We start from the raw sequence: 25,075 nt of genomic DNA, 5'->3' as shown, positions 1-25,075 counted from the left end.
GTTCTTGTCATTTTTTAATAAATATTTTCTGTTCTGTCCTATGTACTATGTACTCTGTTCTTATGTTGTTGTTTTCTGTTTCCATCCACTTTGTCAAGGGTTGTCACTTCAGTTATGTTGGTTTTTATTAATTATACTTATGTCTACAAAGACATGAAATAAATTAAAAACAAAACTTCAATGGCTGTAAATTTACTGATTCAATATTGAATTAATTAAGTTGACAGAATATATTTAAAAAATACAATATGAACAGAATTTTAGCCTGAATGTGTTTTTCATTGATGAAAACAATTGCATTTTTTTCTTAAGATTTATTTTACTGTAATTATTAAAATAAAGGTGCAGCATAAATAACCTTACCTTACATAAGAAAATGAAGATGTAGTCTAAGTGACTTTTTTGTTCAATATTCAAATTAAGCCCCTATCCGAGATAAGCGGTTGAAGATGTATGTATGTATACAAATTAAGGTGACATCAAAAAGCTATCGCGATACGTCCCAGACACTTTTCAAAGCACACTAACATGAGGTAAAATACACAATAGTGAAGTCAAAATTGATCTAATAACATCTATTTCATGCAAATATGAAGTACTGGCAAATGGCCCAAGGATCATCAAAGAGGACTTGGCGATGCAGTCAATCACTTAGGAAATATTCAACCTGTGGATGTGTCCTTCCTCCTGATCGGCTGTTAGCACTCTGTGAATGTTCTTAAGCAGACAAGACAGGCACAGTGATGTTTTTAGCTTTAAATACTACAGTAAGAACACACATGTTGAAGTTCATGCAGACACTTACAACAAGCTGATACTGTGTCGAGCTCTCCATCAGTCTCTGAATGAAAGGATGCTCAGAGAGAACTGAGAAGGGGATGCTGTCATCGGAATTGTAACCTAGCTCTTGGAAAGTACACACCAGGTCCTGCAGGTGGCAGGAGCGCAATGAAGCCACAAAAACACATCAGGCTGTTCATTCATGGTAAGTAAATTGAAATAGTAGTAGTAATAGAGTAGTATTCATGGTAAGTAAATTGAAATAGTAGTAGTAATAGAGTAGTAGTACTAAGTAGTTAATAATTCATAGCAAGTTAGTGTAACTGCAAATGGATTTATCCAAAATTTAGGAATCATTACAAATATTTTAAATATTATCACTGTATCTGAATTGTTGGAAAAATGTTATTGGCTGTTAAAATAACGTGTACTGACCAAACGCAAGCTCATTAATGCCTCATTTTAATTTCTGTTTAAAAAATATTTACATGTGCTGTGTGTGCAGCTTTATTCAAGAATGAATCATCAGCTTCACTTCAAGTTTTGAAAATCTAATCTTGATAGCATAATTATGTTTCATGTTGCTTGTATACTGCTGTCATGCAATTCAAATATAGTAGAATGACAGTAGAGTGATTTCATTGTATATGAAGAGTAGATAGTAACTTTAGTGTACTGTTTCCCAATTGTCTGTGAATGCATCACTTCTTTGCCAAATGAGACACACCTGTGGTGTACACATCTTGACTGACATATGGCACACTTGTGTCGAATGCCGTGTTTTGACCGTCTCAGTGCCGTACCTCACTGTAGTCCTCCTGGCCTGGAACAAAGTGATTGCTACGGCAGATGACAGCTTGAAGAGCAGAGATGGAGACCTCTTCATCTCTCCACAAATTATCTGATGCGCACGGAGTCTCGCCTTTGTATTCTCCACTCAGTTCTGCTGAGCTGAACTCTGGACCCTCTTCTATCCTGGGCATAGACTGTTTACACCGCACATACAGAATGGAGTAACACTGACTTGTCCGTGCACAGAGGCATGTTTATAGGACTAAAGTGAAATATTCACATTGGAACGTGTGTGGAGTTTTATTTCACCACAAACTGCTAACAGCTTGAAACACCTTTTCTACAAATTCTCAGTCCTCTGAAAATCTATGCACAATAAGTAATATTTATGACTACAGAACTTGTAACATTTGTACATTTTAGTAACAACTACATTCACCTTCTTTGTCCATGACTTTACCCACCTTGATAAGATGACTAGTTGAGAGCTGTTTGAGATGCTGTCCCAGCACAATACTTAGTGCTCTGGTGAAGCCCTGTGTGGGGTTAAAGTCAGCTGCAAAGTACAGCAGCATGGACATATAGTCCAGACGAGGAGGCGAGAAAGAGCCATCGGCAAACAACTGGAAAAAGAACTAAGAGTTGAAAACAGAGAACGTGGTTTAAGTTGAAGTACAGTACATACGTTCAATTCTATTTAAAACAGTGAAAAATCCCAAAACACAAGTACTTTATAGACATAGTCATCTGGAATATACTCTGTGCTGTATAATTTAGAGGCACCCATCATGTCCCCAACAGCAAATACAAGGCAACAGTAGCAAAGAAAATAATGGGGAGGTGATGGTCTAGTGGTTAAAGCGTTGGGCTCTGGACCAGAGGATCCTCGGTTCAAATCCCAGCCTGACCAGAAAATCACTAAGGGTGAAGGTGTGTAGCGGGCGTCTTGCATGGCAGTATTCATGAGGTGAATGTGAGGCATTGACGTGTAAAGTGCTTTGAGCATCTGATGCAGATGGAAAAGCGCAATATAAATGCAGTCCATTTAACTCCCTTTTAACAGGAAGAAACCTCAAGCAGAACCATAGTCTACTGAGGTGCCTTCTACAGTGATCCGTTGGGTTGACAGACAGGCAGGCAGGCAGACAGGGCTGGAGGACAGAACAGAGGGAGAGAGAACTGGCAATAAAATTAAAATACATAATAATCATGGTGATCTGATAATCCTGGAGTATTTCTTCTTTAAGACCACCACTTCCCCAAAGGAGGTGATGCAGTGTTGGACTACAGACCAGAGGATCCTTGGTTCAAAACTCAGCCAGACTGGAAAATCACTCAGGGCCCTTGGGCAAGGTCCTTAATCCCCAGTTGCTCCTGGTGTGTAGAGAGCGCCTTGCATGGCAGCACCCTAACATCGGTGCACGAGTGTAAATGGGTGAATGCGAGGCATCATTGTGAAGCGCTTTGAGCTTCTGATGCAGATGGAAAAGTGCTATATAAGTGCAGTCCATTTACCATTTAAGGTACTTTTTAAAAATATAATGCCTATGTGTTGCATATCAAAAGGTTCACAACAATCTCAGCTTTCAAAATCTGTGTCACAGATTTGCCTAGAGCACTGTTTGTCTCTAAATCTGAATAAATTATTATTTTTTGAGAAAATGTTTCAAATCATTTGAGAATACACCTTTATTCATGTATATGAACTGTTTTGGTGCCAATGTATGACTCACAAAAATTGGTGACTTATGAGAAAATTGCAGCTCATGTAAAATAAAATCACTCACCATTTCCAGCTAGATGCTTTCTATCATCACGCTATCCAAAAATGTCCATCAATATCTTTCTTTGGACAAAAAAGTGGAAAGTCCCCCACAAAAAATAAAACTTAAAAAATGGCTGTTTGCTGACATATCCATGTTTTTTGTTTTTTTTTACAACACTATTTAGTCTGTAGGACTAAATACAAATTTGAAAGTGTTTTCAGACTGACAGGACTGGGTATATAGCATTTAAAAGGGTTTAATGGCAGTGGGAAACAATCTGACTCTTGAAGAGAGTGATGGTGCTGCACCAGCAGAGAGGGAGAGATAGAGACAGAGAGAGAGCCATATGACATTCTCCCAGCTCTAGGATGGAATGTGAGGCAAAGATTGTCTACAACAGGGATTGAAATGTGAGGTGACACTGCAGTTTTCAGGAAGTAGTTGAATAAAATATTTATTTAGTAAGTATTTATGGGGTGGTGTCGCTGAACTAGCAATAGGAACATGATGAAAAACTGAGATCATCAACCCAGGAGGGTAAAACAGTTGAGTTTTAAAGTTTTAAGGATATTCCTTTTACATTTTTGAGTCACATTACACTGGAAAAAATCTCCCGCAATACAAAAGACTTGATTTGAGTTAAATTAATTTTCCAGTATGAAAGGTACTTACAGTGCGTAAGCCAGCCAAGCAGTCATAAAATAAAGGCTCAGACGGGTCTTCGGGAACAAGCTGGTCATCTTCATTGGGAAACCACAACTCAGTCTGGGGATAAAAGTTGCAAAAGGAATCCTTTAACCATGCCATCACCTGTTTTCACATTCAGGAAGGTTCAGTTTTATATCATTTTACATTTTTTTTTCTGAACATACCATTATTACAAAAACTAAAGTTGTTGTGACATAAGTAAGTAAGTAGTTGTTGTTGTGCATGAATAATTTGCAGATACAGAAACACAGGTGTGATTTAACATAGAACATATGAGTAGTGGCTCAGGGGATGTGTGGAGATGAACCTGTAGGTACTGCTCCTCATTGATATAGCCTTTATTTTCGGCATCCACAGCTTTGAAATGACGCAGTAAGACCAACAACTGTGCCATGGAAGGAATAGGCCAAGGGAGGGCAGCACTGAGCAGAAATTGACGCCAATCCATCAGCTCATTTTCAACCAAGAATGGAGATATCATCTCCAGTATCTGGACATGGAAGCAAAGGACAACACTTCTGGTTATATCAGTCATAAAGTCATAAAGTAGTTGGTTAGACACTTGAAATTATTGAAAACCTTGATGCAACAGCATTTTTTACAGCGTATTTTTGGTGATACATGACTGAAAGTGGTGTATTTGTGGCACTATTGGCTTGTCATATATGTGTGCATAAGACAAGCATCGGGCTGGAAAAGACGAGACAATTTTCAGTGTGTCGTTTATGCAGAAAAGGTCCAATGACAACACACAGCTTTGTTTCTGCCCCTGAGACCACCAATCAATCACAGACAGCAGGGCTGGATCCAGAATGAAAATCTGACAGATGCATTTTTGCCCAATGATAAAATAAAAATCGTACACGTCTTGTTATTCAATAATCTTCATTCTTTTATTCATGTGCAACATACACTGTCACACTTCTTTTAATATATTTATTATATAGTACTTCATGGACCATAGTGAACACTTCTTATTTGTATAAATATGATGTCCTAAAAAAACAACCCTATAACAAAAACTGACTGTAAACAGGATCAAATTTATTGCCAAAATCTTTCAATTATACATGAATCTATATATGATTTTTTTAAATCAATAAAAATATGACTGCATATATTCTTAATAATAATATATTGAGATACAGACAGTTCACAGAAGACATTCATTCAAAATTAGAAACAGTCCAGCAGGTAACAATATTCATCATGTCTATGACTAAATATACTAAAACAAATTCATCACAATTGTACACATATCACAATTGTGACATGTGTACAATTGTCATGTATTTGTTTTAGTATATTTAGACTTTGTTGTGATTTGGCACTTTATAAGATGATTAATTTGAAACTGAATTGAAATTGAACATTTTATTGATTCTTAAAGTAAATAAATATGAAATTGGTCACTGGATCCTTAAAGTTTGGACATAATAAACTCTACATGGTGGATCCTTGATCTCTGGACATAAATAGGAATAAACAAAATCTGTAGTTTTGTCAAAAGCATTTCCTTTCAGACATTATTGGCATGAATGTCTTTCCATACATCTGAGCTGAGCTCTTGCAGCTGGCTGTGCTGCACATCAGGAATTTGTAAAGAAATACAGCACGTCTCATTTTGGGAGGAAAAAAATGTTTTAGTTTACTGTAGTTTCTTGTCTGTATTACAACGTTTGGAAAGAGGTGTCATTTTATTTAAAGCGGCAATTCATTTTGAAGTTATTCCGACTGGACTCTGTCTCAGCAGAGAGCCGTGCTGCGTTTGAAGCTGTGACAATGGAACGGAGGACGATTCTCGTTTCTTGACGGCAACAAGACAAGAGTCCCAGTTAGTGACTTTAATCCACACAAAAGTGACTCATGATATTTTAATGGCTTTGAGAGGAGTTAATAAGCGGACTTACTGCTTCTGAAGAGCAGCGAAACAAAGAACCAATAAGCTAGTGGATCGAAGCATTGCTTCAATGGTTCATGCTTCAAAGTGGAGTCGCGCTGCAGAAACGGTTGATTACAGACCCACTGCAGACCAAACCCTGAATATCCGACTTTATTTGTACATCCGTATGACTCTGAAACTCGGAAAAATCCGTATAATTTACGGACAATAGGTTAGGTTGACATTAAAACCACCGAAAAGCTATGTTCACCACGGGGACACGTTCGGTACTATTAGGGATTATTCAAGAGGTTTTTTTTTTTTTTTTACCGATGACGAACGATGTGTAAAAAAATTTGACCGACGCAACTGCATCGGTCCAAACCGGTCTGGATCCAAGCCTGGACAGGGACTCACACAGTTTAATTTACATGCAGTGTGTACTGCATGCAAATTAAACTGTATGACTCCCCGTCACGCATTTACAGATCTAATGCAGCAGGAGTGTCACGTGTACGAACACAGCCAATAGAGTGGCTGACAGGAAAGTGTGGTTGGACGCAAATGCAAGGCACAGAGTCCGGGCTGCGGTTGAACATAGGCGCACAGTATAGATAGGACCACCATCCACGTACCGGGCGGGAGACGGGGGAACGGCAGGAGGGCACAGAGCACTAGACTGGACCGGCTTGACCTGACTAACATGAAAAGTGGGGTGGACACGCATAGAATGGGGAAGGCGGAGATGAACGGCAACCGGATTGACAACCTTGGAAACCGGAAAGGGACCAACGAACCGGGAAGTCAGCTTCCTAGGAGAGCCCTGTAGGGTCAAGTGGCGTGTGGACAGCCAGACTTTTTGCCTGGAGGTGTACGGAGGCGCGGCTGACCGCCTCCAATCAGCAGTGGCCTTGTAAATCGTGGCAGAACTCAACAAAGCGCACCAAGCCTGCTCCCAGGTTCGTTGGCAACGGATGATGAGACTGAGCGCCGAGGGAACAGATGAGTTGTGGATAACCGCGGGAAAAAACAAAGGCTGGTGACCGAACACTACATGAAAAGGGGAGAAGCCGGTGAACGCCGAAGGCAAACTATTGTGAGCAAACTCGATCCAAGGGAGTTGGGAAGTCCACGATACCAGATGCTGGGAAGCAAGAATATGGAGACCCTTTTCTAACTCTTGGTTTAACCGTTCTGTTTGCCCATTGGCTTGTGGATGGTAGCCCGAGGTAAGACTTGACGTGACCCCGAGGAGACGGCAGAACTCCCTCTAGAAGTGCGACACAAACTGCGGACCCCGGTCAGACACAATATCCTGAGGTAACCCATGTAACTTAAAAACCTGAGACAGCATGACCTCCGCCATCTCCTTAGCTGACGGGAAGCGAGGCAGAGGAATGAAATGAACCATTTTTGACAGTCGATCAACTACCGTTAGTACGACCGTGTTACCCTTAGAGGACGGAAGACCAGTTACGAAATCCAACGAAATGTGCGACCACGGGCATTTTGGAACTGGGAAGGGAAATAAGGTACCCACAGGTGGATGGTTAGACGACTTCTGTGTGGCGCAGATTTGACAAGCTTTAACATACTCCGCAACGTCCGCAGAAAGACCCACCCACCAGAACCGCTGTTTTACTACTGATATTGTTTTCTTGATTCTGGGATGGCAGAACAGGCGGCTATCATGGCACCATCATATTACTTCCCCTCTGAGCATCTTGGGAATGTGTAGGCGGTCAGGTGGACAATCGGCAGGGGCCGGATCCTTACTTAAAGCTGATTTGACCTTCGATTTTATGTCCCAGGTAACAGCGGTAACCAGGGTCGGAGGACATGTCACCTGGGTCCCCCTGTCGGGACAAGGCATCAGGTTTACCATTCTTTGAACCCGGGCGGTAGGACAATACGAAATTAAACCGACTGAAGGAAATTGCCTACCTTGCTTGGCAGGAATTGAGGCGTTTAGCCGAACGTAAATATTCTAAGTTTTTGTGATCGGTATAAACTACGAAAGGTAACTGTGCCCCCTCCAACCAGTGCCGCCACTCCTCCAAGGCCACTTTAAATGCTAACAGTTCGCGGTCGCCAATGCTGTAGTTCCGTTCTGCGGAAGACAACTTTTTGGACAGGAAGGCACATGGGTGCAGTCTTCCATCAGAGGACCTCCTCTGGGAAAGAACCGCTCCCACCCCAACATTGGAAACATCGACTTCAACCACGAACTGCCGAGCTGGGTCAGGAAGGAGTAGCACTGGGGCCGCGGAAAAGCGATCCTTTAAGGCTCCGAACGGCTCCTCACATTCCTGGGTCCAAGCGAAGGTCCAGAGAGATGAGGTGACCACGTGCAACGGCGCCGCCACAGCACTGAAGTTCCGAATAAATTTTCGGTAAAAGTTGGCGAACCCTAAGAACCGCTGGATGTCCTTACGGGATACAGGTGTGGGCCAATCCCGCACTGCCGCCACTTTTACAGGATCCATTTTTATTTCCCCTTTTGAAATCACAAAGCCTAAAAAGGATACAGTGGATTTATGGAATTCGCACTTTTCTGCTTTCACATAAAGCTCATTTTGCTGGAGGGTCTGTAAAACAGAACAGACATGACACTTGTGAGTAGCCAAATCTGGAGAAAATATGAGGATGTCATCTAAATACACAAAGACAAATTTGTTGAGGAATTCCCGTAGCATATCGTTGACTAAATTTTGGAAGACAGCTGGGGCATTTGTGAAGCCAAAAGGCATAACCAAATATTTGTAATGTCCGGACGGAGTGTGAAATGCCGTCTTCCACTCATCCCCTTGTCTGATTCTAACCAGATGATATGCGTTACGCAAATCGAGTTTTGTAAAGACCGTGGCTCCCTCCAATAATTCAAATGCTGATGAGATCAGAGGTAACGGATAACGTTTTTTCACCATGACGTCATTAAGACCACGATAATCAATACAAGGGCGTAGCATCTTATCTTTCTTCTCGACAAAAAAAATCCTGCCCCAGCTGGTGAGGATGATGGACGAATTAACCCTGCTTCCAGGGACTCCCGTATGTATTCAGTCATCGCGAGGCATTCAGGTGCCGACAGAGAATAGAGCTTTCCTTGGGGCGGACTAGCTCCCGGGAGAAGCTCGACGGCACAATCATAATTGCGATGAGGAGGTAACGATTTGGCCTTAGATTTACTGAATACGACGGCTAGGTTGTGATAGCATTCAGGAACCCCGGTGAGGTCCAGATTCGTACCCGGCAGCGCAGACTCGGGTCGTGATAAACATGAATAATTACAGGTTGGGTTCCATGACGTGATTTCACCCTTAACCCAATTGAAATTCGGGCCATGTCGTTGTAGCCAGGGGTGTCCCAAGATTAGCGAGTGAGCCATATTATCCAACACATGGAAACTGATTGATTCTGAATGCGTGTGAGACATTAATAATTTGAAAGACTGTGTGCGATGTGTGATCTGTCCCAGGACGTGACCGTCCACCGCACGTACCACCAGAGGGCATGAGATCTTAAACATTTTCAGGTGGAGGTTCCTGGCAAGAGAGGACAGAATTAGGTTGGCATCTGAACCAGAATCAATGAAGGCTGAAACAGTAATGGATGTGTGGTCAGACGTTAATTTGGCTAGAATTATTTTCTGAGATGAAACGGGGACAAGTGAATGTTGACTCAGCCGCAAATCGCTCGACCGCACGGTGGCACCCCTGGCCTGACAATCTGCTATTTGATGTCCAGCATGTCCACAACAGAAGCAGAGACCGCCCACTCGGCGACGCTATCGCTCGGCTGTGGTTAGGCGATGCGCCCTAGCTGCATTAGTTCCTCGGTGCTCGGTTGGAATGGCTCTGGTTGGCCCTGGGTGGAGGAGGTGGAGCGGCCAGGAGGCGTGTGGAACTGCTGGTCTGGATGTCGGTTTCCACGCCGTGGACGGTCTTTCAGGCGTCGGTCCGTGTGGATGGCAAGTGCTAGGAGGTCATCGAGTTGTTCAGGCAGATCTACGGCCACCAACTGGTCCTGAATCTCAGCTGACAGCCCCTGGAAAAACAAATCAAGGAGTGCCGCCGGGTTCCATTCACTCTTAGCAGCCAGGATGCAGAAATCAACCGCGTAATCAGCGACCCGGCTGCCTTGCTTCAATTTCAAAAGGGGCCGAGCTGCTTCACGTCCCGGGGCCATGAGTTTGAATACTTGTTCAAGTGCTTTCGTGAATGCCGGGAGTGAAGCACAGGCGGGAGACTGTCGTCTCCACTCTGCCGTAGCCCAGGCAGCTGCTCGACCGGACAGGTGAGTGATGATGTAAGCGATCTTGGTTCTGTCTGATACAAACATGGGAGCCATAAGCTCGAAGTGTAGTTCGCACTGGGTAATGAAAGGTCTGATGTCTCCAGAGTCCCCTGAAAAGTGTTCGAAACGTGACAACTGGTTACAGATGACTGGTGGTGGTATGGAAGCCGGTGTGGGTTCTGGCAGCCCCGGTGATATGCTTGGAAGAGCGGTAGCTGCGTCTGACTTAGCCTGGAGATCGAGCCGGGACATCAGTTGACTCATCTGGTCACTGATTGAGGTCATAAAGGTTTCTTGACGGGTGACGAATTCGGTGAAACCGGTGTTTAGCGTGTCAAGCTTATCCTGTTGCTGTGTTAGCTGCAGCCTGTGGTGGCATACCGCCAGGTGAAACGGATCTGAGCCTGCTGCCTCCATCGGTGGCCAGTTTGTTCTGACAGGAAGGTGTGGTTGGAGGCAAATGCAAGGCACAGAGTCCGGGCTGCGGTTGAACACAGGCTTTAATGAGAAGGCAAGCAAGGGTCGGTACACAGAAAGGCAGTCCAGAAAACACAGCAGAAGTACCGGGATCATCAGGCTAGTCAGTGTCGGCGTAAACAGGCAGGTGGTCGAGATAACACAGAAGCAGGCAAAACTGGAAAATACAAACACGAAGGCTGGGATGATGGCACAAGGCGCAACAAACTGGCAAACCTGCAACACAACCGGTGAGCTAATAAAGCCCCAGGTGACAATCAGCAGATCACCAACAGGTGTGCAAAGCAAGACCCAGAAGTGGGGCGTGGCCAGAGAGAGAGAGAGAGAGACACAGACAGACCCCAACGCCAACATCCCACACGAGCAGAAAAAGAATACAAAAGCAAGCAAAGAATAGAAACAAACCAAAAAACCCTGCAACAGACCAGAAAAACCATCAGGCCCTGACAGTGGCCCGATTTTCACCGACACATGGACACACAGGCACAATTTTTTTTTTTTTTTACACATTTGTGGATCTGTTTACACACACAGAGATTGTTTTACAACAATGGCCCCATATGCAAATCAACCACTCTAAAAAACCTTAACTGTGCTCCACTTAATTGTGTCTGGTGAAACATTTTTACACTTATAAATACTGAGTAAATTAAGGAGCTGTTAAATCGTTTAAATATACTTGATGATGTTGGCAAATCAAGAAAAAAGATCAGTATAAGCAGTCCTTTCCAAATATTCTGAATGAAATTTAACAAACAAAATAAGGATATTACAAAATATAATTTGTTAACCAAATGCTAATTTATTTTAATGAAATAAACTTAAATAATTAATGTAAAGTTAAGGTAAAATCAACTGTTAAACTTTTAGGCATTTCATTTGTACATCCAACTCAATAAACTGAATGTGTTTCAGAGATTTTGTTAAGGTAGTATAGCTGTTTCTTACTGTGATATATACAAAGCCACTGAATGACTTTTTAGAGTGAGAGAAAACTGAACGTAAAAGAGCTAAAACACCATACATACCTTTCGATAAGACTTGCAAGTATACCACTGACTTTCCCTTCTTTTCTCTAGGCCACCGAATTTGAAATGTTTGTGCCGTGGTACGGTGGCGGGGAAGTGCAAATCAATGAGTCGTGAAAACTGAAAGTAAAACAGCAAAAAGATGTATCGACAAGACTGCTCAGTGTTCCACTGACTTTTCACTGATTTGTTAGTTTGTTCACATTAAATTTGGAGCATTTTCATCTGATTGACTTGAAATTGGGTCAGATCATGCAGAACGCCTGTGTGTATAAGCCTATGATTTTTGGAGTGGTTCCAATATTTACCAAATGCAGTTTGGTTTATATGTTTGTCTGCTGGTTTGTTTATACAGGTGCTGGTCATATAATTACAATATCATAAAAAAGTTGATTTATTTCAGTAATTCCATTCAAAATGTGAAACTTGCATATTATATTCATTCATTACACACAGACTGATATGTTTCAAATGTTTATTTCTTTTAATTTTGATGATTATAACTGACAACTAATGAAAATCCCAAATTCAGTATCTCAGAAAGTTAGAATATCACTTAAGACCAAAACAAAAAAGGACTTCTAGAAATGTTGGCCAACTGAAAAGTATGAACATGAAAAGTATGAGCATGTACAGCACTCAATATGTAGTTGGGGCTCCTTTTGCCTGAATTAATGAGGCGTGGCATGGAGTCGATCAGTCTGTGGCACTGCTCAGGTGGTATGAGAGCCCAGGTTGCTCTGATATGGCCTTCAGTTCTTTTGCATTGTTGGGTCTGGTGTGTCACATCTTCCTCTTCACAATATCCCATAGATTTTCTATGGGGTTAAGGTCAGGCGAGTTTGCTGGCCAATTAAGATCAGGGATACCATAGTCCTTAAACCAGGTACTGGTGCCTTTGGCACTGTGTGCAGGTGCCAAGTCCTTTTGGAAAATGAAATCTGCATCTCCATAAAGTTGGTCAGCAGCAGCAGGGGATGTTGTCGGGCGCTGGAAGCAATACTTTGAGGATCTCCTCAATCCCCTCGTCACCTCTTCCGAAGAGGAAGCAGAGACTGGGGACTCAGAGGCAGACTCATCCATTACCCAGGCCGAAGTCACTGAGGTGGTTAGAAAGCTCCTCGGTGGCAAGGCTCCTGGGGTGGATGAAATCCGTCCGGAGTACCTTAAGTCTCTGGATGTTGTGGGACTGTCTTGGCTGACACGCATCTGCACTATCGTGTGGCGGTCGGGGAAAGTGCCTCTGGATTGGCAGACCAGGGTGGTGGTCCCTCTCTTTAAGAAGGGGGACCAGAGGGTGTGTTCCAACTACAGGGGGATCACACTCCTCAGCCTCCCCTATAAGGTCTATTCCAGAGTACTGGAGAGGAGAATTCGACCAATAGTCGAACCTCGGATTCAGGAGGAGCAGTGTGGTTTTCGTCCTGGTCGCGGCACACTGGACCAGCTCTACACGCTCCATCGGGTGCTCGAGGGTTCATGGGAGTTCGTCCAACCAGTCCACATGTGCTTTGTGGATCTGGAGAAGGCGTTTGACTGTGTCCCTCGGGGCACCCTGTGGGGGGTGCTCCGAGAGTATGGGGTCCGGGGTCCTGTGCTAAGGGCTATCCGGTCCCTGTACGACCCCAGCAGGAGCTTGGTTCGCATTGCCGGTAGTAAGTCAAACCTGTTTCCAGTGCACATTGGCCTCCGCCAGGGCTGCCCTTTGTCACCGGTTCTGTTCATTATCTTTATGGACAGAATTTCTAGGCACAGCCAGGGTGTAGAGGGGGTCTGGTTTGGGAACCACAGAATCTCGTCTCTGCTGTTTGCGGACGATGTGGTTCTGTTGGCTTCGTCAAATCAGGACCTTCAGCGTGCACCGGGGTGGTTTGCAGCCGAGTGTGAAGTGTCCAAGATGAAAATCAGCACCTCCAAATCTGAGGCCATGGTTCTCAACCGGAAAAAGGTGCTTTGCCCTCTTCAGGTCGGTGGAGTGTCCTTGCCTCAAGTGGAGGAGTTTAAGGATCTCAGGGTCTTGTTCACGAGTGAGGGACGGATGGAGCGTGAGATCGACAGACGGATCGGTGCAGCATCTGCAGTGATGCGGTCGCTGTATCGGACCATCGTGGTGAAGACAGAGAGGAGTAGGGGGGCAAAGCTCTTGATTTACCGATCGATCTACATTCCGGTCCTCAGCTATGGTCATGAGATTTGGAACAAGATCGCAGGTACAAGTGGCCGAGATGAGTTTCGTCCGCAGGGTGGCTGGGCGCTCCCTTAGAGATAGGGTGAGAAGCTCGGTCACTCAGGAGGAGCCGCTGCTCCTCCACATCGAAAGGAGCCAGTTGAGGTGGCTCGGGCATCTTTTCCGGATGGCCCCTGGATGCCTCGCTGGAGAGGTGTTCCGGGCACGTCCCATCAAGAGGAGGCCCCGGGGAAGACCCAGGACACGCTGGAGGGACTACGTCTCTCGGCTGGCTTGGGAATGTGTGTGGATTGGGAGGTCTGGGCGGCTTTGCTTGAGCTGCTGCCCCCATGACCCGACTCCGGATAAAGCGGAAGAAAATGGATGGATGGATGGTCAGCAGCAGGTAGCATGAAGTACAACTTCCTGGTAGATGGCTGTGTTAACCTTGGACCTCAGAAAACACAGTGGACCAACACCAGCAGATGATATGGCACCCCAAACCATCACTGACTGTAGAAACCTTACACTCGACCTCAAGCAACATGGATTCTGTGACTCTCCTCTCTTCCTCCAGACTCTGGGACCTTGATTTCCAAAGGAAATGCAAAATTTACTTTCATCAGAGAACATAACTTTGGACCACTCAGCAGCAGTCCAGTCCTTTTTGTCTTTAGCCCAGGAAAGACGTCAAGTCAGCAGTCATCCCCATGATTGTATGTCTGCACATGTCAGTGATGATTTTGGCGCCAAATGACACCAGAAACTGAAATGTTGGAGTAGTGGTAATTTGAGTGGACGTGCATGTTTGGGTGTAAATAGTGTTTAAATAGACGTTACAGTAAACAAGCAGACAGTAAACAACAAGCGGACTCACCGGAGTCTGCCATCCCGGTTCACGACAGCATCGCAGTTCCATCTCGGCCCACAGTTCTTCGTTGGCCAGCAACCCAGCAGCCCAGGCACGCGAGAGCACCACGGCAGCGTCCAAGGTCCAGCTTGGCCTCGCGGCAGCATCACAGATCCATTCCGGCCCGCAGTTCCTCGGAGGCCGTAAACCAAGCCTCGCGGCGGAGCCAGATTCCCAGCCCAGCCCTCGTCGCCGTCGGAGACCCAGTTCAGTCCGCAGCAGCACCGGAGTTCACCAAACAGGCCCACGAGCACCGAGAAGCGCAGACCCATCAGCGCGGAACCACCAGCATGGATTCACCGAGGCCTCAAGCCGCCAGCATGGGCTCACCTGGCTATGGGTCCGAAGAAGGCACTGACGGCAGAGGAGGGCGATGACATCAAGAAGTCTCTGGTCTTTTTGTCTGATGAGATTTCTGTTGTAAAAATGCAGCAGAAATCCATCATAGACCTGGTGGTGGAGGTAAAGGCTCTCCGGATCCAGAACGCCGAAAAGGACCGGCATCTGGTGCACCCGGAGAACCGTGTTGCGGAGTTAGAACAATACACCAGGATGAATGACGTCATTATCACCGGGCTCCATATCAAACCCCGGTCATACGCATGGGCGGTGACCGACGACAGCGGGCGGGAGCCCAGTGAGCAGGATATCAGCTCTGTGGAACAACAGGTGGCTGACTTCCTACAATCCAAAGGAATTTAAATGGATTTCAATAATACTGTAGCGTGCCACCCTCTGCATGGGAGAGATGACAGCGATAAACGAGCTGTTATCATGAAGTTCATCAACAGAAAACATAAAATCACACTGTTAAAACAAGGAAGAAAACTGAAAGGATCGAACGTATTCATCAATGAACATCTGACCAAACAAAATGCCGACATTGCCAGGAAAGCTCGCCTCTTAAAAAAACAGGGAAAAATTCAGCATACATGGACATCAAAATTTAAAATATTCATCAAATTGAACAGGACTCCAGAGCAAGCCAAAGTTATGGTAATCAGGAACATGGAGGAAATGGACAAATACGGATAATATGGTATGATGACTCAAACATAACGCAGCACCATGACGCAGACTAGAAGAACTTATTCATCTACATCATCTACATCTGGAGACAAGAGGGATAAAATTCAAAGAATTGTTGATAATGGGGCAACTGTTTGTTGTGATTTGGCGCTATATAAATAAAATTGATTGATTGATTGATAATGAAAAACTGGAATTGACAACATTTAAATACACGGGTCATAATTTACTGGACTTGGAGCATGATATAGATCCGGACAATAATTTTTTTCTCAAACATCAATGACAGCTGTTGCTATTACACAGATGAACAGTTCAATCAGACCATTAAAACGGATAATAAATTAACAATAATTCATTTCAACAGCAGAATTATGTATGCAAACTTTAATAACATCAAGGAATATTTAAGTCAATTTAAAAAAATGTTCAATATAATTGCTATATCAGAAACATGGATCAACGCAGATAAAGGAATGGATTTTGAACTGGTTGAATATGAATTTAACTGTGTAAACAGAAAGAATAAGAGTGGAGGAGGAGTGGCTGTGTATGTGAATAAGAACATGGATTATAAAGTAGTACACTGAAAAAAGTGAAACACAGTGCACTTCATTCAAAGTACTTATTTACATTGGTCTAATGGAAAATTGTGGTTTCCAGTTTAAATCTGCTGGAATCACTTTACAAAATCATAAATATACATTGTGAGAAACTAAAAATATTAGCTGCAATTAACAACTTAAAAAATATATTTTTTTAAGTTGATCCAAAGTATCATTTTTTTCAGTGTAGAAAATATGACAGTTGTGATTGATAACTTATTAGAATGTATAACTATTGAAATATGTGAAGGAAAAAATAAAAATGTAATAGTCATATATATATGTATATATAGAGCACCAGGGTCTAGTATTGAAGCATTCACTGACTGGATGGGAGAAATGTTCTCAAAAACCAATCAAAAAGTTGTCTTCATTTGTGGTGACTTAAATATTGATCTGCTTAATCCAAACAGGCATAAAATAACAGATGAATTTATCAATACAATGTACAGCATGAGTTTATATCCAAAAATCACTGGGCCAAGTAGAATTACATCCCATTGTGCCACCTTAATCGATAATATATTCACCAATGATATTGAAAACAATACAGTGAGTGGATTACTAATCAATGACATCAGTGACCACTTACCAGTTTTCATTGTTTATAATAGAAACCACTGGAGGAATCAGCCAGAGGAAAAACTAAAATACAGACGAGAGCGAACAGAGGAAAAGATGAATACACTGAAGTATGATTTACGGGTGCAAAACTGGGAAGAGGTATACAGTGAAGGTGATGTTGATAGAGCATATGGAGCTTTTTTAAAAAAAATATTTACATCACTATATGAAAAAAATTGTCCAATAAAGCAATACGGTAGAAAACAAAAATTCAAAGATCGGCCATGGTTGACAAAAGGATTACAAAATGCATGTAAAAAGAAAAATACTCTATATAAATAATTCATAAAACTAAGGACTAAGGAGGCAGAAAACAGATATAAGAAATATAAAAATAAGTTAACTAATATTATAAGGGTATGTAGGAAGGAATACTATACAAAGATATTATATAATAACAAAAATAATATCAAAGGAATATGGGATATATTAAATAGCATTATTAAAAATGGTACAAAACAGCAGAGCTATCCTCAATAATTCATTGATAACAATATCAGAAAGGAGAATATGGATGAGGTGGTTAATGGCTTTAATAATTTTTTTGTAAATGTTGGACCTAACTTGGCATTGTTATCTGAGGACTGGAATGATAATCTTATAGAGAGGAATCCCTGTTCAATGTTCCTCACAGCAGTGGTGGAAGAAAAAGAAATCATAGATATTGTTAACAATTGCAAATACAAAACATCTACTGATTTAAATGAAGTTGACATGATTGATGATTACATATATTTGTAATTTGTCATTTCAAACCGGTAAATTTCCCAATGAAATGAAAATAGCCAAAGTTGTACCGCTGTATGGGATAGACACCAATTCACAAATTATAGGCCTGTTTCTTTGCTTCCACAATTTTCCAAAATATTAGAAAAATTATTCAACAATAGATTAGATGACAGTCAATATGGATTTAGAGCAAATAGTTCAACATCACTGGCATTAATAGAATCAGTTGAGGAGATCGCAAATGCCATAGATCATAAATTACATTCAGTTGGAATATTCACAGACCTTAAAAAAGCTTTCGACACAATCAATCATGATATATTAATCAATAAACTTGAACGGTATGGGATCAGGGGATTAGTGTTGCACTGGGTGAGAAGTTATGTGAGTAACAGAAAACAATTTGTGAAGTTGGGTGAATATACATCATCATTCTTGGACATTGCTTGTGGTGTCCCACAGGAGTCAGTATTGGGTCCGAAACGCTTTTTACTTTATATAAATGATATTTTTAATGTGTCCAAGATATTAAAATTAGTATTATTTGCAGAAACTACTAAGGAACATCACTACAGAAATGGGAAAGCTGAAAATGTGGTTTGACAGAAACAAATGAACATTAAACTTAAGTAAAGCAAAATATATGTTATTTGGCAACTGTAATAAAGACATACAAGTACAGTTACAAGTACAGGGGGTGGATATTGAAAGAGTATATGAAACTAAGTTTCTTGGGATGATAATTGATGATAAAATAAACTGGAAGTCTCATAGAAAGCATATACAGAGCAAACTGTCAAGAAGCATTTCAGTTCTGAACAAAGTTAAATACATTCTGGACCACAACTCACTCCGCACTCTCTACTGCTCACTGATCTTACCATATTTACACTATTGTGCAGAGGTCTGGGGCAATAATTATAAATGTACAACACAACCATTATTAATACTGCAGAAAAGAGCTATAAGAATAATTCATAATACTGGTTATAGAGACCACACAAATTCGTTATTCTTAAAATCAAAAATTTTAAAATTTACTGATCTGGTTAATTTTCAATCAGTACAAATGGTGTATAAAGCAATAAACAATTCACTTCCTGGAAATATTAAAAACATGTTCTTTAATAGAGTAGGGGATTATAATCTGATCTTGGGAGTTTAACTTAAAACATCAGTGGGCACGTACAAATCAAATCAAATCAATTTTATTTATATAGCGCCAAATCACAACAAACAGTTACCCCAAGGCGCATTATATTGTAAGACAAAAGCCATACAATAATTACAGAAAAACCCCAACGGTCAAAACGACCCCCTATGAGCAAGCACTTGGCGACAGTGGGAAGGAAAAACTCCCTTTTAATGGGAAGAAACCTCCAGCAGAACAAAGCTCAGGGATGAGCAGTCTTCTGCTGGGACTGGTTGGGGCTGAGGGGAGAGAATCAGGAAAAAGACATGCTGTGGAAGAGAGCAGAGATCAATCACTAATGATTAAAAGCAGAGTGGTGCATACAGAGCAAAATGAGGTGAATAAAAAGAAACACTGGGTGCATCATGGGAAACCCCCCAGCAGTCTAAGTCTATAGCAGCATAACTAAGGGATGGTTCAGGGTCACCTGATCCAGCCCTAACTATAAGCTTTTTCAAAAAGGAAAGTTTTAAGCCTAATCTTAAAAGTAGAGAGGGTGTCTGTCTCCCTAATCCAAATTGGGAGCTGGTTCCACAGCAGAGGAGCCTGAAAGCTGAAGGCTCTGCCTCCCATTCTACTCTTACAAACCCTAGGAACTACAATGAAGAGAGGCCAATATGGGTGAAATATGCTCTCTCCTTCTAGTCCCTGTCAGTACTCTAGCTGCAGCATTTTGAATTAACTGAAGGCTTTTCAGGGAACTTTTAGGACAACCTGATAATAATGAATTACAGTAGTCCAGCCTAGAAGAAATAAATGCATGAATTAGCTTTTCAAAATCACTCTGAGACAAGACCTTTCTAATTTTAGAGATATTGCGCAAATGCAAAAAAGCAGTCCTACATATTTGCTTAATATGCGCATTGAAGGACATATCCTGATCAAAAATGACTCCAAGATTTCTCACAGTATTACTGGAGGTCAGGGTAATGCCATCCACAGTAAGGATCTGGTTAGACACCATGTTTCTAAGATTTGTGGGGCCAAGTACAATAACTTCAGTTTTATCTGAATTTAAAAGCAGGAAATTAGAGGTCATCCATGTCTTTATGTCTGAAAGACATTCCTGCAGTTTAACTAATTGGTGTGTGTCCTCTGGCTTCATGGATAGATAAAGCTGGGTATCATCTGCGTAACAATGAAAATTTAAGCAATGCTTTCTAATAACACTGCCTAAGGGAAGCATGTATAAAGTGAATAAAATTGGTCCTAGCACAGAACCTTGTGGAACTCCATAATTAACCTTAGTCTGTGAAGAAGTCTCCCCATTTACATGAACAAATTGTAATCTATTAGATAAATATGATTCAAACCACTGCAGCGCAGTGCCTTTAATACCTATGGCATGCTCTAATCTCTGTAATAAAATTTTATGGTCAACAGTATCAAAAGCTGCACTCAGGTCTAACAGGACAAGCACAGAGATGAGTCCACTGTCTGAGGCCATAAGAAGATCATTTGTAACCTTCACTAATGCTGTTTCTGTACTATGATGAATTCTGAAACCTGACTGAAACTCTTCAAATAGACCATTCCTCTGCAGATGATCAGTTAGCTGTTTTACAACTACCCTTTCAAGAATTTTTGAGAGAAAAGGAAGGCTGGAGATTGGCCTATAATTAGCTAAGATAGCTGGGTCAAGTGATGGCTTTTTAAGTAATGGTTAAATTACTACCACCTTAAAAGCCTGTGGTACATAGCCAACTAATAAAGACAGATTGATCATATTTAAGATCGAAGCATTAATTAATGGTAGGGCTTCCTTGAGCAGCCTGGTAGGAATGGGGTCTAATAGACATGTTGATGGTTTGGAGGAAGTAACTAATGAAAATAACTCAGACAGAACAATCGGAGAGAAAGAGTCTAGCAAAATACCAGCATTACTGAAGGCAGCCGAACATAAACATATGTCTTTGGGATGGTTATGAATCATTTTTTCTCTAATAGTTAAAATTTTATTTGCAAAGAAAGTCATGAAGTCATTACTAGTTAAAGTTAAAGGAATACTCGGCTCAATAGAGCTCTGACTCTTTGTCAGCCTGGCTACAGTGCTGAAAAGAAACCTGGGGTTGTTCTTATTTTCTTCAATTAGTGATGAATAGTAAGATGTCCTAGCTTTACGGAAGGCTTTTTTATAGAGCAACAGACTCTTTTTCCAGGCTAAATGAAGATCTTCTAAATTAGTGAGACGCCATTTCCTCTCCAGCTTACGGGTTATCTACTTTAAGCTGCGAGTTTGTGGGTTATACCACGGAGTCAAGCATTTCTGATTTAAGGTTCTCTTCTTCAGAGGCGCTACAAGCATCCAAAGTTGTGCTCAATGAGGATGTAAAGCTATTGATGAGATAATCTATCTCACTCAGAGTTTAGGTAGCTACTCTGCACTGTGTAGGTATATGGCATTGAAGAACATAACAAAGAAGGAATCATATCCATAAACCTAGTTACAGCGCTTTCAGAAAGACCTCTACTGTAATGAAACTTATTCCCCACTGCTGGGTAGTCCATTAAAGTAAATGTAAATGTTATTAAGAAATGATCAGACAACAGGGGGTTTTCAGGGAATACTGTTAAGTCTTCCATTTCTATGCCATATGTCAGAACAAGATCTAAAGTGCGGTTAAAATGGTGGGTGGGCTCATTTACATTTTGAGTGAAGCCAACTGAGTCTAATAATAGATTAAATGCAGTGTTGAGGCTGTCATTCTCAGCATCTATGTGGATGTTAAAATCACCCACTATACTATCTTTGGTTATGCAAACCGATTGTTTCAGCAGCTGTCCGAGTGGCTGGTCTCAGATGATCTTGGAGGTGAACATGCTGGATGTGGAAGTCCTGGGCTGGTGTGGTTACACGTGGTCTGTAGTTGTGAGGCTGGTTGGATGTACTGCTAAATTCTCTGAAACGCCTTTGGAGATGGCTTATGGTAGAGAAATGAACATTCAATACACGAGCAACAGCTCTGGTTGACATTCCTGCTGTCAGCATGCCAATTGCACGCTCCCTCAAATCTTGCGACATCTGTGGCATTGTGCTGTGTGATAAAACTGCACCTTTCAGAGTGGCCTTTTATTGTGGGCAGTCTAAGGCACACCTGTGCACTAATCATGGTGTCTAATCAGCATCTTGATATGGCACACCCGTGAGGTGAGATGGATTATCTCAGCAAAGGAGAAGTGCTCACTATCACAGATTTAGACTGGTTTATGAACAATATTTGAGGAAAATGGTAATATTGTGTATGTGGAAAAAGTTTTAGATCTTTGAGTTGATCTCATACAAAATGGGAGCAAAACCAAAAGTGTTGCGTTTATATTTTTGTTGAGTATGTACGTACATACATTTGGATCACTTGTAATCTGACTACTTTTGGATTACATTTCAGAGTAATCCTACCCAACCCTGTGCATATGTATGTAGGTATGTGCGTATGTAGGTATGTGTATATATGTATGTATCTACACTAGAGATGTTTATGATGACGGGACTTGAGTTTGTGTTGTGTTAAATGTGTTTGTAGCATGGCCCAAGCAGAGGGTCACCCCTTAAAGTCTGGTCTGCTTGAGGTTTCTTCCTCAATACATCGGAGGGAGTCTTTCCTCACCGCTGTCGCCTGCGTGCTTGCTCTGGGGGTTGGTAATGAGTATACGAATTGGGACATGCCTATCTCAGCTTTCAGTGGCTTACCAGTCGAGTGAGCATAAGAGAAATTGTGGAGAGCTGGGCATGTCCCAACTTGTCCTCTGACACTCCAAAACGGAGGTGTTCTTTGTTTCGCTCCATCAGCGAATCCGTCGTGATGCGTGAAGCCTCCGGGCGGGTTTCCATGACAAAATCTCTTGTTAAAAGTGAAATCTGCCGGAAAATGGCTGATGTCCAGCTCTTGTGATAACCAGAGAAATTGCACACGATGATCCCGGATCCATACAGCCATCCGTTTAGAAATGAAATGGTCGTTTCAGCCTGTCAATCGCGGCTCGGAGCGCGGCGTGCGCCATTGTGGGCCATCCTTAAACCGGTAGTAACACTCCTTAATCTCTGTGAAGCCCATAAAATTTTCACCAAAAGCCATGTGAATTTTCCGAATGGTTTCCAGCTGCCTGTCTCTAACAGTTTCTGAAAAAATTCTGATGGAACAAAGCCCAAATCATTTCGCCATTTCCTCGCAATGAAAAAACAACGAGAGGGGTGGACCAGTGCTCACTCAAAGCCTGCCCACAGGCGAATGACGCAACCAACAGGCGTGAAAAAACTCACGCATGCGCACGAAGGTTCAAGCTTGGCTGACGTAAAAACATATGAATCAAATCCATATATTTTTTGCATAAAATAAAAAGGTCGGATACTTTTCTCACAGACCTCGTATTTGACACATAATTAATATGTTGCAGCCACACACCCACAGATAGCAGTCACACAGTACTGTGTGCATGATTAAGGTTAAAAAAAACAACAAAAAAAACACAGAAGTACTAAAAAAAAGAAAATTAAATCTATGTACAACGTTCAGTACTATTACTGCTGGCAGTGGCCATGTTGGAGTACATGGTATAGCTTCCAGTCATTTCGCATAAATTTGTTGTACTTCTTGTAAAAAAAAATAAAAAATTATTGATTTCTATTTAATCCTACTAATATTTAATATTTTGAAAGAAAATGTGAAACCAATTAACTGACCAATGGATGGGGTGGGTTTACTTGTTTTGTTGTCTTGTTTTTTTGGGGGGTGGGGAGCTCTACCTGTTCATACAGCCGTGCTTTGTTCTGCTGCTCCACACAGACGGCTAAACAAAATCCAGATAACAGCATATTCACAATGACTGCTGTCTGCTGAAGGCTAGCATTTTTCTAACTCTGCCTCATAAAAATAGAAAACTGTTTGGGGGGAGGGGTGGGGGGGAGCTAACAAAAAAGCTGCTTTATGATTCAAAGAATTCCTTAAGAAGCTGCTTTGAGTCACAAAGCTCACAGTGTCACTCTGACATCATAAAGGCCTCTTTATTGGCACAAAGAACAAACAGCCTCATTAGAAGCATGAGCACAATGGAGAAGAGTGCAGGTTGGTTGGGGTCGAGTGGGTCAGAAAGAGTGGCAGAACACTAGAGTTAATTCATCTGAGACATAGAACAAAATCCTACAGGAAATCCATCACTTAAAATGCCTTATTCCCACAGCAAAGTGGTACGTTTTTCTTATTCGACCCTCTTTTTCCTAACCCTAACCCTCTTTTTCCTTTATACTTGCCTGTATCATCTGCACAGTTGCAAGATGCTTACTGATAACATCAGATTGACACTACTTTGAGAAAGTGAGAATAGACCGGTAGTCTGTGTGTGCTGCCAAGCAGCTCCAGGGTGGAGACACTAAAGTGATGCATTCAGAGCAACTGTGCTTCATAATCACTGAATATTTTTTTCTGTTTTCCAAAGCATGAGGAAGCTCAGGAAGAGATGATCCTCAGGGAACTAACCGAAGTGGAGAAAGATGAGCAAATGATGAACCAGTTAACAGAATGTCTGGAGCAGAGCTACGAGGAGCTCAGGAACTTCAGAACGATGTTTGAGGAACAAGCAAAGACCAACAATGAAGCTTTGCTCAAACAAAAAGTCCAGGTGATGGAACTTAGAAATGAGCTGGAAGAAATGAAGAAGCATTTCATCAGAGAGCTCGAAGATACAAAGTCTGAATATGAAAAAATGCTGGACGCCAAGGACAAATGTCTGAAGGAGAAAGAGCAGAACTACCACAAAGAGATGAAGGCCAAAGATGACTTCATCAAAAAGGAGCTGGCAGCCCAAGAAAACAAGTTTAAAGAAGAGCTGCTGGTCCGAGAGGAGGGTTACCAGAAAAAGCTTGAAGTCATGATGGAGAAGTTCCAACAAGAGCTGGAAGACCAGGAGGAGAGACTTCAGAAGAAGCTGGAGGACAGAGAAGAAAGATTCCTCAAGGAAATTGAAGCCAAGACGACATCTCAGGTTAATTACAGGGGATATGTTGTGACAGGAATGTTTGTTTTTGTTGGACTGGTGACGACGAAATTTCTCATTGGAAGGTCCTGAACAGATTTCAGGAACAGAGACTCAAATATA

The 25,075-nt window shown here is 42.0% G+C and overlaps 1 protein-coding gene across 1 annotated transcript in view; it reads right to left on the bottom strand.

Moving 5' to 3' along the window:
* Positions 1–651: 651 nt before the first annotated feature.
* The window catches only part of spef2 (sperm flagellar 2), a 111,639-nt gene continuing 87,215 nt past the window's right edge, over positions 652–25,075 (bottom strand). Inside the window, exons 33-38 of the mRNA XM_034169578.1 lie at positions 4,354–4,536; positions 4,011–4,103; positions 2,037–2,207; positions 1,584–1,766; positions 806–928; positions 652–717 (exon numbers count right to left, since the gene is read on the bottom strand). Of these exons, the coding sequence (XP_034025469.1) occupies positions 652–717; positions 806–928; positions 1,584–1,766; positions 2,037–2,207; positions 4,011–4,103; positions 4,354–4,536 (819 nt within the window). The remainder of the gene's footprint in view (positions 718–805; positions 929–1,583; positions 1,767–2,036; positions 2,208–4,010; positions 4,104–4,353; positions 4,537–25,075) is intronic.

This window comes from Thalassophryne amazonica, chromosome 5 (assembly GCF_902500255.1).
Source record: "Thalassophryne amazonica chromosome 5, fThaAma1.1, whole genome shotgun sequence".
Classification (NCBI taxonomy): Eukaryota; Metazoa; Chordata; class Actinopteri; order Batrachoidiformes; family Batrachoididae; genus Thalassophryne; species Thalassophryne amazonica.
This window is presented reverse-complemented; position numbering and strand designations above follow the sequence as displayed.